Genomic DNA, 14,025 nt, shown 5'->3' on the forward strand with positions numbered 1-14,025 from the left:
GGGGATTGTTAATTCTTGTTGGCTGGTAAATTTTGATCTAAACACTAGATTATCCTGTTCTGCAGAACATTTTTTAAAGATGTCCTCTATCCAAGGGATGGATACAACACAGGTAGTGGCCACTGGAGCTGTCCCTACTACATGCGCCATCAGTGTGGTGTACCTTGGGCCAGAGAAATACTGTCTAGCGATGTAGTGTACTTTATGGCCCGTCTAGTCCCGGGCTTCCCTGCTGAGACTGGAACATAATCAGAGCCTGGACTGGGTGGCTTCAAATTGTGACATTTTTACATCAGGAACTGGGCTGGGAACCCACCAACTCGTCCCACAGAAGCCATAAGTTGGGAATGAATTTTAACCACTACTGACCTGGATTCAAAACAAAAAGCTAGCAGTGAAACCATGAATCCAAGACCCAAACTGGAACCTTAGGCCTTGGAGAGAGATTGTCTGTATCCCATCATCTGGTCTCTCTGAGGCATCCAGTCCTTCAGACCTGGTGGCTGGACTGCAGATGGTGCCTTCAATTATTTAACTAAACCAAGGAAATAGAATTTTAGGAGCTGGAACAAAATTGCATCTTCTGGTGATGGTTCATTGTGCACGTTGTTATGTGAGTTAACTCTTTGTTCTAATTACAGATCTGTCCTGTCCCCCGAACAGTCACTACGAATTATGCAGCACCAGCTGCGATCTGACATGCAGCAACCTCTATGCCCCGGTGCAATGCACGACCCGGTGTAAGGAAGGCTGCGTGTGTGATGAGGGCTTTGTTCTCAGTGGTGACCTCTGTGTCCCCTTTTCCCAGTGTGGATGCCTCCACAGAGGACTTTACTACCAGGTTGGGAGACCTTCCACCCGAGCGGTTCATGCGAGGAGCAGTGTGTGTCAGGCTGGTGGGGAGGTTGTGTGTAAGGCATTCTCCTGCAGCACTGGTGAGCAATGCAGGGTGGTGGACGGTGTCCAGAAATGTCACCCATTTGGATCTGCGACCTGTTCTGCCTCTGGCCATCCCCACTACCTCTCTTTCGACGGGGTCCCCTTTGACTTCCAAGGCACCTGCACCTACATCCTGGCCAAGACCTGCACCGATGCCAATCACCTTACACCATTCACTATCAGCGTAGAGAAAGAATCCTGGGGCAGCAGGAATGTCTCCATGGCCAAGCTGGTGTCCATTCAGGTGTATGGGATCACATTCACCCTGCTGCAGAACATACAGGGGCTCATCATGGTAAGGCCTTCTCCAGATCCTGCCCTGTACCTCGTGGGGATAAGGCCAAATGGCTAGTGTTGACATAATTGTCTTTGCCTCTGGGACAGTACGGCCCAGTGGTCAGAGTGAATTTGGCTGCCTTTGTCTTCAGGGCTAGAAGACCTGATGGTAAGGGTCGATACGGATGCCCTCTCTCTCAGGGATGTGCCACCCAATGGCCAGGGTCAGAGAGGTGCCCTCACTTGCAGGGCACAAAGCCTTGTGGCCAGAGCCAAAGAGGTTTCCCTTATCCACAGGGCAGTAATGACTAGTGGCCAGAGCCAATGGGGTTGCTCTACCTGTGGGGCAGTGAGGCCTAGCAGCCAGAGCCAATGGGCAACCATCTGGGGGGAGGGTACCAGGGTAGGAGGATGCAGGCCCACCCTGCTCTGCCAGGTCCCGGCCCAGGGCCCTAACAGTGGTGCAATGTTCTGCCACACCTGAAACATGCTGACTTCCCACAGCACTACAGCTAGTCCCCCCCTGGGCCACTTCCTTCAATGTCTCTCAGAGCAGTAGTCAGAGCGTCTTCCGGGTTTCTGGGCTTCGGCGCATGCAGGAGTGCCGCCAGCTTTTTGCCGCCCCTAGGCAGCAGAAGGTCCTGCCCCAAAATGTTGCCCCGACAGAGGCGGCAGAAGGTCCCTACCCCGAAATGCCGCCCCGACAGAGTCGGGCGGAATGTCCTGCCCACAAAATGCTGCCCCAACAGAGGCGGTGGAAGGTCCCGCTCCCAAAATACTGCCAACAACCGGGCAGCCGAAGATCTGGCCACCGCGGTCGCCGCCCCACAAATGTTAGTGCCTAGGCGACCGCCTAGGTCGCCTAATGGGTTGCGCTGCCCTGGGCGCATGCAGTCCCCAGTGACTCCGATCCCTCTCGGGTGTTCGTAGGTATCCAGGCATCTGTCTGGGTCTTGGCACCTCTGACTTCCAAGGTCAGGGGCTCCAGCTGCTCCCAGACTGGATCCTGAGAGGTGTGTCCTTCCTCCTCAGCAATCAGCCCAGACTGAGCTGCTCCTTTTTATACTAGTGCTGCACTTGAAGCATGCCCAGGAGGGATGTGGGGGCATGGTTTCTTTAGCCCAAAATGAGGAGTTAACCCTTCCCTGTTCAGTGTGGGGTGAGTGCACCCCATCACACAAGCTCATAGAAATGCATTTTGTGCCTTGCACTTTCAGCAGAAAGTTGTGGGGTTTGTGATGGTCCTTAATTGCTGTGGGTGTTTATTCTCCAGGCTTGGGCTGGCCTCCAAGAAAGCTCTGTTTCCTACACAGATCAGCCTTATTCTTAATCACAGAATCATAGAAGCGCTGGACTGGAAGAGACCTCAGTAGGTCATCTGGTCCAGTCCCCTGCACTCAGGCCGGACTATGTAATAACTAGACAATTCCTGACAAGTGTTTGTCTAACCTGTTCTTAAAAACCGCCAGTGTTGGAGATTTCATTACCTCCCTAGGCAATTTATTCCAGTGCTTACCCACCCTGAGAGCTAGGAAGTTTTTCTTAATGTCCAAGCTAAACCTCCCTTGATGCAATTTAAGCCCATTGCTTCTTGTCCTGTCCTCAGACATTAAAGAGAACAATTTTCACTCACCTCCTTGTAACAGCCTTTTATGTACTTGAGAACTGTTATCATGTCCTCTCTCAATCTTCTTTTCTCCAGACAAAACAAACCCAATTTTTTCAATCTTTCCTCAAAGGTCATGTTTTCTAGACCTATATTAATTGTTGTTGCTCTCCTCTGGGCTTTTTCCAGTTATCCACATCTTTCTTGAAATGTGGCCTCCCAGAACTGGGTACAATATGCCACTTGAGGCCTTATCAGTATGGAATAGAGCATAAGAATGACACCTATACCCCGATATAACGTGACCCAATATAACACAAATTCGGATATAACACGGTAAAGCAGCGCTCCGGGGGATCAAAGAAAGTTCGATATAACGTGGTTTCACATATAACGTGGTAAGATTTTTTGGCTCCCGAGGACAGCGTTATATCGGGGTAGAAGTGTACTTCTCATGTCTTGCTTACAACACTCGTGCTAACATAGCCCAGAATGATGTTTGCTTTTTTTGCAACAGTGTTACACTGTTGACTCATATTTAGTTTGTGATCCACCATAGCCCCCAGGTCCCTTCCCACAGTGCTCCTTCCTAGGCAGTCATTTCCCATTTGTAGAAAGTGAAAGTCCAGTTATGCCAAAGGAACAAAGCTGTTGATCACAGATTTCATCCTGAAGCTTTTATCAATCTTTAACATACCCTCTATTTCAAGGATCAGCAACGCTTGAGGGTAATTTTAGATGATGGTAGGGACTTGACCACCCTGGCTTGTACCAAATACCCACATCTCCTTGAATTAAAGGCATCTCAGAGGAAATGACTATCTGTATAAGATAAAGGCCAACTGGACCCTGAAAGTGCTAACTGTCAACATAAATGACTCTGTCACCAAGAATGAATTTGATAACCTTTATGGCCGCTGAGAGTTTCTATAGATGGCATTAACCTTGTCACGGATGTCATTATTGCTGAGGAATTGTCCATTGTGTCACTGTCATGTGTTGATCTACTCACATGCAGATGGCGCCTCCTTCTGACTGTTCTGGGATTAGCTCTCTTCCAGGTCTAATGACTCCCTTGCGGTCTCTCCCCTATAGTCCTCTCTCTCTCACTCTGGGGCCCTCTCTTGCTCCAGGAGCTGTAGCTTCCTCTTGTGACTCATCCTTTGGCCAGTTCACTATAGGGTTGCCCCTTGCAGGGTATAGGGTCTCCTGGACCCCTGTCCAGGCAATGCCACTCTGTCAGTGGCTGGTAGGAGAACCTGGGCCTGCCCACTACTCTGGGTTCTGGACCAGGACTCTACAACATGCAGCCATAGTCTAATCAGTCCCCAGCCTTGCTGCTGTCTCCTGGGCTGCTTCCTCCTCTGCCTCCCACAAGCTTTCTTCTCCAACCTTCTCTTCTGGGTATGCTCTTCCTCAGGGCCAGGCTCCCAGGGTCCAACTCCTTCCCTGCGTTCCCTCCTTCCCTCTCTAATACACAGACGGTGGCTGCAGACTTTCACTGCACACCTTTCTGTTGCCAGCTTCCTGGCTTTATACTAGCTCAGGTCATACCCATTCAGCTGAACTTCATCCTCCAGTCAGGGGTTGCTCCTCCAGCCTAATCCTCACGTGTGGCCTGTCACACTAATTGGTTCCTTACTCAGCTTCCTTTGCCCTCTTGGGGCTGGTGTGGCGAGAGCACCCGATCACAGGCAGGCTATGGTGATGTTGGCAAAGGTTATGCTCAAGCCTTGAGGAGCTTTGGAACAAGGGTTTTCATCATGGAAATTGATCCAATTAATTATGTAGTATCTCCTTGTTGGAAGGCAGCTGAGTATATTGAAGATAAGAACTGAGACCTTGAATGTGATTTGATGTTCTATGGGGGCCAATGTAGGGAGCGGAGGAGAGGTGTGATGTGTTCACAGTGGACAGTCAGGGCCGGTGCAAGGAAGTTTCACGCCCTAGGCGAAACTTCCATCTTGCACCCCCGCTAACCCTGCCCCCCTCCGCTGGAGCTAACCGAGCCCCCCACCCAGGGAGCCCGCCACCTCCTCTGCCCGGGGAGGACCCCCCCCCCAGCATCTACCCTCCCTCCGCAGCAGCTAACCCCGCCCGGGGAGATCCCCCTCCGTGGCAGCTAACCCCGCCTGCGAAGCCTGCCCCAGCTCACCTCGGCTCTGCCTCCTCCGCTGAGCACGCTGACGTCGCTCTAATTCTCCTCCCCTCCCAGGCTTGTGGCACCTATTGGAGGAGACTTAGAGCGGGGGCTGTGTGCTCAGTGGAGGAGGCAGAGTGGAGGTGATCTGGGGCGGGGAGCGGTTCCCCTGTGCGCCCCCACCCCGTAACTGCGGGTGGCCCGCCCCGTGCCCCCCCCCCATCTCACCTCCACTCCACCTCCTCGCCTGAGCGGGCTTTTAGGCGCCCTAGGCGGCCGCCTAGTTGGCCTAAATGGTTGCACCGGCCCTGTGGACAGTGCTTCTGAGGAGATAAACTCCAGCATTCTGCACCAGCTGGTGTAAGAGCTGAAGGCTCTTTCCTCAGGTATGTCACTTGTTGCAGTCCAGCCAAGAGGCAACAAAGGCGTAAATAAAGGAAGCCTTTGACAGGATGGGATGGAATCTCACAGCCAACTGGTACTCCAGGCGAATTCTGTGCCAAAAAAATTCTGAACACAATATTTTATAATACTGCAAAATTCTGCATATTTATTTGTCAAAACAACACTATATCATCATGCCAATTTCAATTATTTTGGTAAATTATTTCAGAATACCTGTCAGCAAGTATGTCTGTAACAAAATTCCACCAGGAGTACAGAGTTAAAAAAACCTAGGACAATCCAGTATCCTGTTTCTCTGCCCTCCCCAGAGCCCAGCCACAGGGCCCCCTAGCCCAGACACCCACACCCTCCCCAGAGCCCCACTGCCGGGCTCCTGAACCCAGACACCTGCACCTCCTACCCTCAGAGCCCAGGAATCCAGAGGAGAAACTGCCTAATGCTGGGTTCTGACTTGTATGGAGTTTCTGCACACCTCCTTCCTTAAGGCCATGCTGAGAACAAGGAAGCCTCCAGCTCCCTCCCCATCCTCCTGGTCCTCTATTTGTGAGCTGGGTTGTGCTGGGTCCAGTGGCCCCTAGTGGCAGCCAGCAGCTCTGCAGCCCATTTCGGGGGAAGGAAGGAAATTCTGTGCACATTAATTTCTGCACAAATTTACATTGCGCGTGGCACAGAATTTCCCCAGCAATAAACTGGAGATGGTAGAAAGCATTACTCATGGGTGTTGTTATGTGAGAGCTTCTGTTAGGCAAGCTGAGCATCCTGCAGCTCAGATGCATCTTCTCTGCCTCTCTTCTTGATTCATACCCCATTTATTAATATTAATTATTTGGGAAACCTCTACATACCTTATATTTTGCAAACACAGGATGAAATTCCTCCCCATGAGAACTCCACTGGCCTCTCTGTTGGAGAATCTGTCCCATGATCAATTCCCCTGAGAAGCCTGTAGTTTACCTTGGAACAAATAGAACTTAACACATAGGGAATTGGTCAGACAGCAGAGAGTCAATGGAGAAGGATTCATGAGAAAAGTGGGGTTTAGGAGAGAGGGGGAGATGGAAAAGAAGTGGGAAACTATTTTGAGTGCAGGGGTTGTCATTATAAGGAGGTGTGGGCCAAACATGGGTGGAGGAGATAGGGATGGAAAAGAGAGAGGATCAGGAGGGAGGCAGGTGGGTGGATAAGGAGATGAGAGAAGAGATGTAGGCCAGGGTAACAATGTCAAGAGCTTGGAAGATGAGGATAAGTCATTCCAAAGTGAAATCTGGAGTCATGGGTCATTCTGGGTTTACTCCATGGTGTGAGCGAGCAGAATCTGAAAACGTGTTGTCCCCACCCCTGTCCAGTGTCCACTCCCACTTCTCACAGGGGAATGCTCTGTCTCGGACAGGTGGATGGGGTATTCCACAACCTCCCGGTGATCACGGCCAACAGGCGGCTCCAAGCATATCAGCATGGTACTAACATCCTGGTGCAAACTGACTTTGGCCTCATTGTGAGTTACGACCTGGTTTACCAGGCCAGAGTCACCATTCCACAGCGATACCAGGGCCACACATGTGGCCTGTGCGGGAACTACAGTGGACGGCAGGACAGCAAGTTCCTGCTCCCCAGTGGCAGGACATCCTCTGATGTGGCAGCATTTGGCTCTGCTTGGGAAGTCCAGGTCCCAGGAGCATCATGTGTAGACAGATGTGCTGGGAACAGCTGTCCAGTTTGTGAGGAGAGGAAGAAGGACGTCTTCAAACAGCGCCACTACTGCGGGTTGCTCACAGCCCTGACAGCCCCTTCACTGCCTGCCACGGCACGGTCAGCCCCAGCGTGTATTTCAACAACTGCCTGTATGATCTGTGCCTGGGAAAGGGGGACTCCCAGGTCCTGTGCCAGAGCATCCACAGCTACGTGACAGCCTGCCAAGAGGCCAAGGTCACCATCCTGCCCTGGAGGAGTGCCTCCTTCTGCCGTAAGTCTGTGATACTGATGGAGCTCAGGTAGCCAAGGTGCGCTGGGTGCGGGACAAAAGGGGAGAGGGAGACAGCATTTATGGGAACAAAATTCCAGAATTCTGGGATTCTTCATAGACTCTTTCAGTGTGAACCAACAACCTCAGGTGTCCTTGTCCCCTCCTTCCTGTGCTGTTCTCCTCTCCTTTATGTCTCTCTCCCTCTAGCCCGTGATATGAGATCTGTCCAACACATAACAATAATTATTCCTCTCTCCATTTAAGCTGTGAGCTGCCCTGCCAACAGCCACTATGAGGTTTGTGCTGACCTCTGCACTGTTGCCTGTGCTGGAAACATCATGGATTGCCCAGAGACCTGTGCCGAAGGCTGCCAGTGTGACAAGGGCTTCTTCTTCGATGGCCAGGGCTGTGTGACTCAGGAGATCTGTGGATGCTTTGAACAGGGGAGATACTACAAGGTACCACCTCAAGTGGTCTGGGTCTGATTTAATTTTTGCTTTATACACATCTTAAATCCTACACTAGTCAGGGAAAGGGTTTGCTATAATGGATCAGAGCACTGGCCCATCCAGCCTGGCATCCCAGCTCTGCTAGTACTCAATGCCCAAAGTTCCAAAAAAGGCAAGAAGATTAAACACACTTTGCTTGTTATGGAGAAACTGAGGCACAGAGGGGGCCGTGACTTGCTCATGGCCATGCTGTGAGCCAGGAGCAGAAGGCAGGATAGAACCTAGGCGTTGTTCCTGGCCCTCAGACCAGCACTTAACCCATTAGAATAATAGAATCATAGGGTGGAAGGGACCACAAGAGGTCATCTAGTCCAATCCCTTGCATTCATTGCAGGACTCATTGACAGAACAAGAAGCAATGGTCTCAAGTTGCAGTGCAGGAGGTGTAGGTTGGATATTAGGAAACACTGTTTCACTAGGAGGGTGGTGAAGCACTGGAATGGGTTACCTAGGGAGGTGGTGGAATCTCCATCCTTAGAGGTTTTTAAGGTCAGGCTTGACAAAGCCCTGGCTGGGATGATTTAGTCGGTGTTGGTTCTGCTTTGAGCAGGGATTGACCAGATGACCTCCTGAGTTCTCTTCCAACCCTGAGATTCTATGATTCTATGATTCTATCCAAAAGGCTTGTTACCCTATCAAAGAAAGCTATCAGACAGCCTTTAGACAGAGAAATAATGTTATGACACAATATGCACATTCACACACCTCACCACAGAATTCTGGGTTTAGCACTGCCAGAAATATTATAAATAATTGTTTCCAGTTCCATTGCAATATTTCCCCTTTTCCAAACATCCCCTTAGCCCAGACAGACTGTCCTTATGAATGAGTGCCAGCAAAGCTGCACCTGTGTTCCGACCCGAGGGGTGACCTGCAAAGCCCACAGCTGCTCCAGAGGAGAAACCTGCCAGATCAGAGACGGCATTATGGGCTGCATCAGCAAAGGTAAAGGAGAGTCACTGATTGCAACATGACTGAGGGGTTATTGCACAAACAGTGAGTAAAATAGTTGTGATTATGTCTTCTCACCCTTTTCACTTTCTCTTCCCCTTTATTTAGCCATGAACCCTGAGCCATAATATTACAGAATTTCAATTTGAAAGATGAAAAGCCTTGTTGGGTCAGAGTGTCTGCTGAGTCCTGCTTCTGGCATGTGCAGCCGAGGAGGGTGGGCAGCTGTCAGGGAGCTTATTAAAACCTGGGGGCTGCTCAAAATGGAGCGAAAGAAGCAGGTGCCTGGAGCGCCAACAGAAAGGGTGGCAGCGCATCCGCTGTCAGGCAGCACGTCCGATCAGTGGCGGTGGCACTCGGCAGCAGCTTAATCGGCCTGCTCCAAATCCGCAGCACCAGTGGCGGGTCCTTCACTTGCTGTCTTGCTCCTTGGTGGCACTTCAGCAGCACCTCGTTCGGGTTCTTCTATTTTTTCACCGCTTGGGGCAGCAAAAAGCTGAGCCGGCACTAGACCTAAAGGGGCCATAAGTAAGCTGGGCACTGTCAGAGCCCATCACATCCCAGCCACTCTCCTTTGCCTGCTCAATGCTGTCCACAACATGCCCCGCTGGGCTGCACCACCTCTGTTGGGCATTGTGGGGAGGGAGACACAGGAGACCACTTTGCTGGCTGTACTCCAAGAAAGGTCTCGCCCAGGCAGGGATTTCCTCAGCAGGGGACTTGTGAGAGATTTGTGAAAGGTGCAAGGGAGTAGATAGATAGATAGGTACAGTGTATGGGGATGGATGTATGGGTAGGTAGATAGATAGATAGATAGATAGATAGATAGAGGGGATGTAGGGGGATAGATATATCAAATGATCATTCAGTACATTTCACAAACAGGCTATATTAAGAAGTAGGATTCCAAGGACATTAAATATCATCCTGGTTTTCACACCACCCTCAGCCCCGACTCTGCTCTCATATATAACTGATTGTTCTGGTGTTTCTTGTCTTTCCCCACTAGTTATTCCATCCTGCAGTGTGGTTCGCTGCAGGGAAGGAACTATCTGCAAGATGATAAATGGGCAGCCAGAGTGTGTGCCAGTCTCTCGGGGCACGTGCTGGGCCGGGGGATACTTGCATTACCACACCTTCGATGGACGGGCGTATGATTTCCACGGCACCTGCAACTACACGGTGGTCAAGACCTGCAGGGATGCCTCCGTCCTACCCTCCTTCCATGTCACGGCCAAGAATGAGAACAGTGGGAACACACAGGTTGTCTACATTTGGTCAGTGACTGTCCAGGTGGATGGAGTCACCATCACAGCAGCCAGGGCTGAGGTCGGCTTTGTGTGGGTGAGTGCTGGGCACGCACATCCACCCTGCTCCTATGCCCACCCTGTAGGCTTTCCTAAATAGAGGGCAGGAAACTGCACCCCCGACCTCCACGTAGAATTGCAAGCTAGACAACGTCTGGCATGGTCAGTACCTCAAAAAAAATACCCCAAGGTGTTGCAGTGGGTATTATCATTGATTTAGTAGGTGCTCTGCCACTGTATCTGTGCTGTGCCCCCTGTACCAGCACTTTGATAGGGGGCGCTGTGCTATTTAGATGTGCAGGTGTCTCAGTAGCAGGACCTTTCTCCTGAGTTAGTATTAAGCCCAATGCCCAGCAGGACACTGGTGAGACCTCTGTGGTAGGGAGCGGTCTGGGAACCAAGTACAGAGCACTCTCCCCTTGCTGTCGGTGCTGACCCCAATGCCCATCATGTCACTAGCGGGTGCTGTGTAGCAGGGAGTGGTTCGGGAGTCAGTTGGGGGTGCTTTCCTGTCAGAGTTGCGCTGATCCTAATCTGGTACTAGAGGGTGCTGTGCTGAGGGGAGCAGGTTGGGTGGCTCAGTGTGGGGAGTTGTCAGCTCTGTCACAAGCACATAGGATCTACACACCAGATAAAGTGTAGATTGGAGCATTCAGTCATGACACATCCCACAGCATGTCGTGCAGGAGCAGGGCAAATCCCAGCTCCACAGAGTCCATCCTTCTACAAATTCCCCAGCAGTTTCTAATGTAACAAGGATTCCTCTGGGATCCCCCCTGAGGAGAATCCCCACTCTTGGATCCAGGAGGACACTGCCTGAACTCTAAGATATGGGGAAACTCTGAGGCACATCTCGGCAGCTCAGGGCCTTTGTACTTACAGAGCCATCTCCAACCTGAGGTACCTCAGGAGCCCCAGAACATTGTAGTCAGCTCCTTGAGACTTCTCGCCCTCAAGTGATGCTGCTAACAGCTCTCACCAACACAGCCTCCTCTCCCAGTTGAGCCGCTCCCTAACAGCTCTAACCAATGCAGTCCCTGTCATTTACAGCAGCTCCCAGCAATTCTTATCGCCAGCCCTTTCATCTACAATGGGCAATACGGAAATCACGGGTCCACTATTGGAATTGTTTGGAAAAAATCCAACTACCTGAAAGGGGGTTCCAAAGAGAATGGATCTAGACCAGGGGTAGGCAACCTATGGCACGTGTGCCGAAGGCGGCACGCAAGCTGATGTTCAGTGGCACTCACACAGCCCGGGTCCTGGCCACCGATCTGGGGAGATCTGCATTTTAATTTAATTTTAAATGAAGCTTCTTAAACATTTTTAAAACCTTATTTAGTTTACATACAACAATAGTTTAGTTACATATTATAGGCTTAGAGAAAGAGACCTTCTAAAAACATTAAAATGTATTACTGGCACGTGAAACCTTAAATTAGAGTGAATAAATGAAGACTCGGCACACCGCTTCTGAAAGGGTGCCAACCCCTGATCTAGACTGTTCAGTGGTACCTGATGACAGAACAAGGAGTAATGGTCTCAAGTTGCAATGGGGGAGGTTTAGGTTGGACATTAGGAAAAACTTTTTCACAAGGAGGGTGGTGAAGCACTGGAATGGGTTACCTAGGGAGGTGGTGGAATCTCCTTCCTTAGAGGTTTTTAAGGTCAGGCTTGACAAAGCCCTGGCTGGGATGATTTAGTTGGGTTTGGTCCTGCTTTGAGCAGGGGGTTGGACTAGATGACCTCCTGAGGTCCCTTCCAACCCTGATATTCTAGAATTCTAAATAGCAATGGAACCAACTCATAATTTTCAATGAATCTGGACCCAAATCTGAACCAGTATTAAATTATAGCATCATACTAGATAGAGCTGACTGGAGAAAGTTAATTCCATTTTGGAGAGGATTGCAATTATTTGAAAATTAGCTTCATTCTGATATGGAATGAAAACCAAAAATTACTAAATTTTGTGGGAAGGGGAATGGAGTCCTGGGTCCAGGCCAGTCTTTGAAATCTGCTTGGTTTCCATCAAAACGTCATTGAAAAAAAACCATCTCCTGAAAACATTTGGATTTTGAAGAATAGGCAAATACTAGTGAAAAACTGTATCTGAGAAGAGGTCACTTTGTAAATGCACTCTATTGTGACCTTTGCCCTTTCTTTCTCACTGAAAAGGTGAATAACAACAGGGTCCACTTACCCATCTCCCTGAACAACGGGGCCCTTCGGCTCTATCAGAGTGGCACCTCCCTTGTCCTCCGCACCAACTTCAACCTCAGGGTGTACTACGACTGGAACAACCACCTGAGGATCACCGTCCCTAATAACTTCTCAGACAGCCTGTGTGGCCTGTGCGGCAACTATAATGGGGACCCCGCCGATGACTTCCGGACCCTGGACGGGGACCAGGCTCCCAGTGTCGCCGCCCTGGGGAAAAGCTGGGCAGTGGAAGATGAGGATCAGTTTTGCTGGCATGATTGCATTGGAGGTTGTAGGCCCTGTGACCCCAGCATAACCAGAAAATACAAGGAGGAGGCCTCATGCGGCCTGATAGCCAAGGTCTCAGATGGGCCCTTCAGCCAGTGCCACAGCAAGGTGGATCCCACAGTCTACTTGGACAACTGTGTGTACGATCTGTGCCACAACGAGGGCTACAGGAAGGCCCTGTGTGAGGCCCTGAAGGCCTACGCGGATGCCTGCCAGCTGGAGGGGGTCAGGATTGGGGAATGGAGGCAGCTGGCCAGATGCCGTGAGTACAGATTTTGTATGCCAAGGTCTACGGTCTGCTAGTTAGACTGGGGAGCCTGGGGCTCAGCACTCTTCAGTTCTAGCCCTGGTTGGGTTAGAACTAGTAGGGTTGCCAACTTTCTAATCACAGAAAACTGAATACACTTGTCCTGCCCCCTGCCCTGTCCCTTCTCCGAGGCCCCAACCCCTGATCACTCCATCCCTCCCCAATCCCTGCTCACTCTCTCCAACCCTTGTTCATGCGCTTATTTTCACTAGCCTGGGGCAGAGATTGGAGTGCAGGAGAGGGAGAGAGTAAGGGCTCTGGACTGGGGGTGCGGGCTCTGGGGTCGGGCCATAAATGAAGTTTTCAGTGTGCGGGAGGGAGCTCCGGGCTGGGGCAGGGAGTTGGGTTGCAGGAGTGGGCTCAGGGCTGTGGCAGGGGGTTGGGGTGTGGGAGGGGATGCGGGGTGCTCTCTGGGTGGTGCTTATCTCAGGCAGCTCCTGGGAAGCAGCGATATGTCCCTCCTGCTTGGAGGCAGCCATGGGGTTCTGCATGCTGCTCCCACCCCCAGGCGCCGCCCCTGCAGCTCCCATTGGTCGTTCCCAGCCAATGGGAGCTGTGGAGCTGGCACTTGGGGTGGGGGCAGAGCTAGGAGCCCCCGTGGCCACCCCTGAGCTGGAGGAACATGTCGCCGTTTCCCAGGAGCTACATGGAGTCGGATAGAGAGCCTGCCCACCCCGCTGCACCACCAACTGGAATTTTAACGGGTCAGTCAGCACTGCTGACCAGAGTCACCAAGGTCCCTTTTCGACCGGGTGTTCTGGTTGAAAAATGGGCACCCAGAAACCCTATTTGGGAGGGACCGTGATCAAGTGATTTGGGACTGAGCAGTGATTGGGAAATCAGAACTCCTGGATTCTATTGTACACACAGTCCATGGTCTGTCCATGGTAATGCTAAGGTGCCTGTGTAGTTTTGTAGTCTAGATTTGCCCTTAGTTATGTGATGCACAGACACAGCAGTAATTGAATCAGTTTTACATGTCCACACTCTGCTCCTTGTGTCAGTGATGCATGTCCTCACCAGGAGGTCTTGCACCAATTTAACTGTGAGTGTGGGGCATTGTGGGATGGCTTCTGAAAGGCAGCAACTGTCAATGTAATCAGTGTATTGTCTACATCTACACCTACATCTA

At 51.0% G+C, this 14,025-nt stretch overlaps 2 protein-coding genes across 2 annotated transcripts in view; both read left to right on the plus strand.

Moving 5' to 3' along the window:
- Positions 1–892: 892 nt before the first annotated feature.
- Positions 893–7,152, plus strand: LOC120390522 (IgGFc-binding protein-like; the record flags this gene model as incomplete). The annotated part of the gene is made up of 2 exons (XM_039513252.1): positions 893–1,234; positions 6,757–7,152. Coding segments are annotated over exons 1-2 (471 nt in total), but the record flags the coding sequence as incomplete, so codon positions are not given.
- Positions 7,153–7,155: 3 nt separating this feature from the next.
- Positions 7,156–14,025, plus strand: part of LOC120390523 (IgGFc-binding protein-like) — a gene marked incomplete at its 3' end in the record, with an annotated part of 98,340 nt that continues 91,470 nt past the window's right edge. Inside the window, exons 1-5 of the mRNA XM_039513253.1 lie at positions 7,156–7,329; positions 7,594–7,787; positions 8,642–8,783; positions 9,799–10,133; positions 12,275–12,848. Coding sequence (XP_039369187.1) covers positions 7,668–7,787; positions 8,642–8,783; positions 9,799–10,133; positions 12,275–12,848 — 1,171 coding nt within the window. The remainder of the gene's footprint in view (positions 7,330–7,593; positions 7,788–8,641; positions 8,784–9,798; positions 10,134–12,274; positions 12,849–14,025) is intronic.

The sequence above is a fragment of the Mauremys reevesii genome, linkage group 24 (genome assembly GCF_016161935.1).
Source record: "Mauremys reevesii isolate NIE-2019 linkage group 24, ASM1616193v1, whole genome shotgun sequence".
NCBI classification, from domain to species: domain Eukaryota; kingdom Metazoa; phylum Chordata; order Testudines; family Geoemydidae; genus Mauremys; species Mauremys reevesii.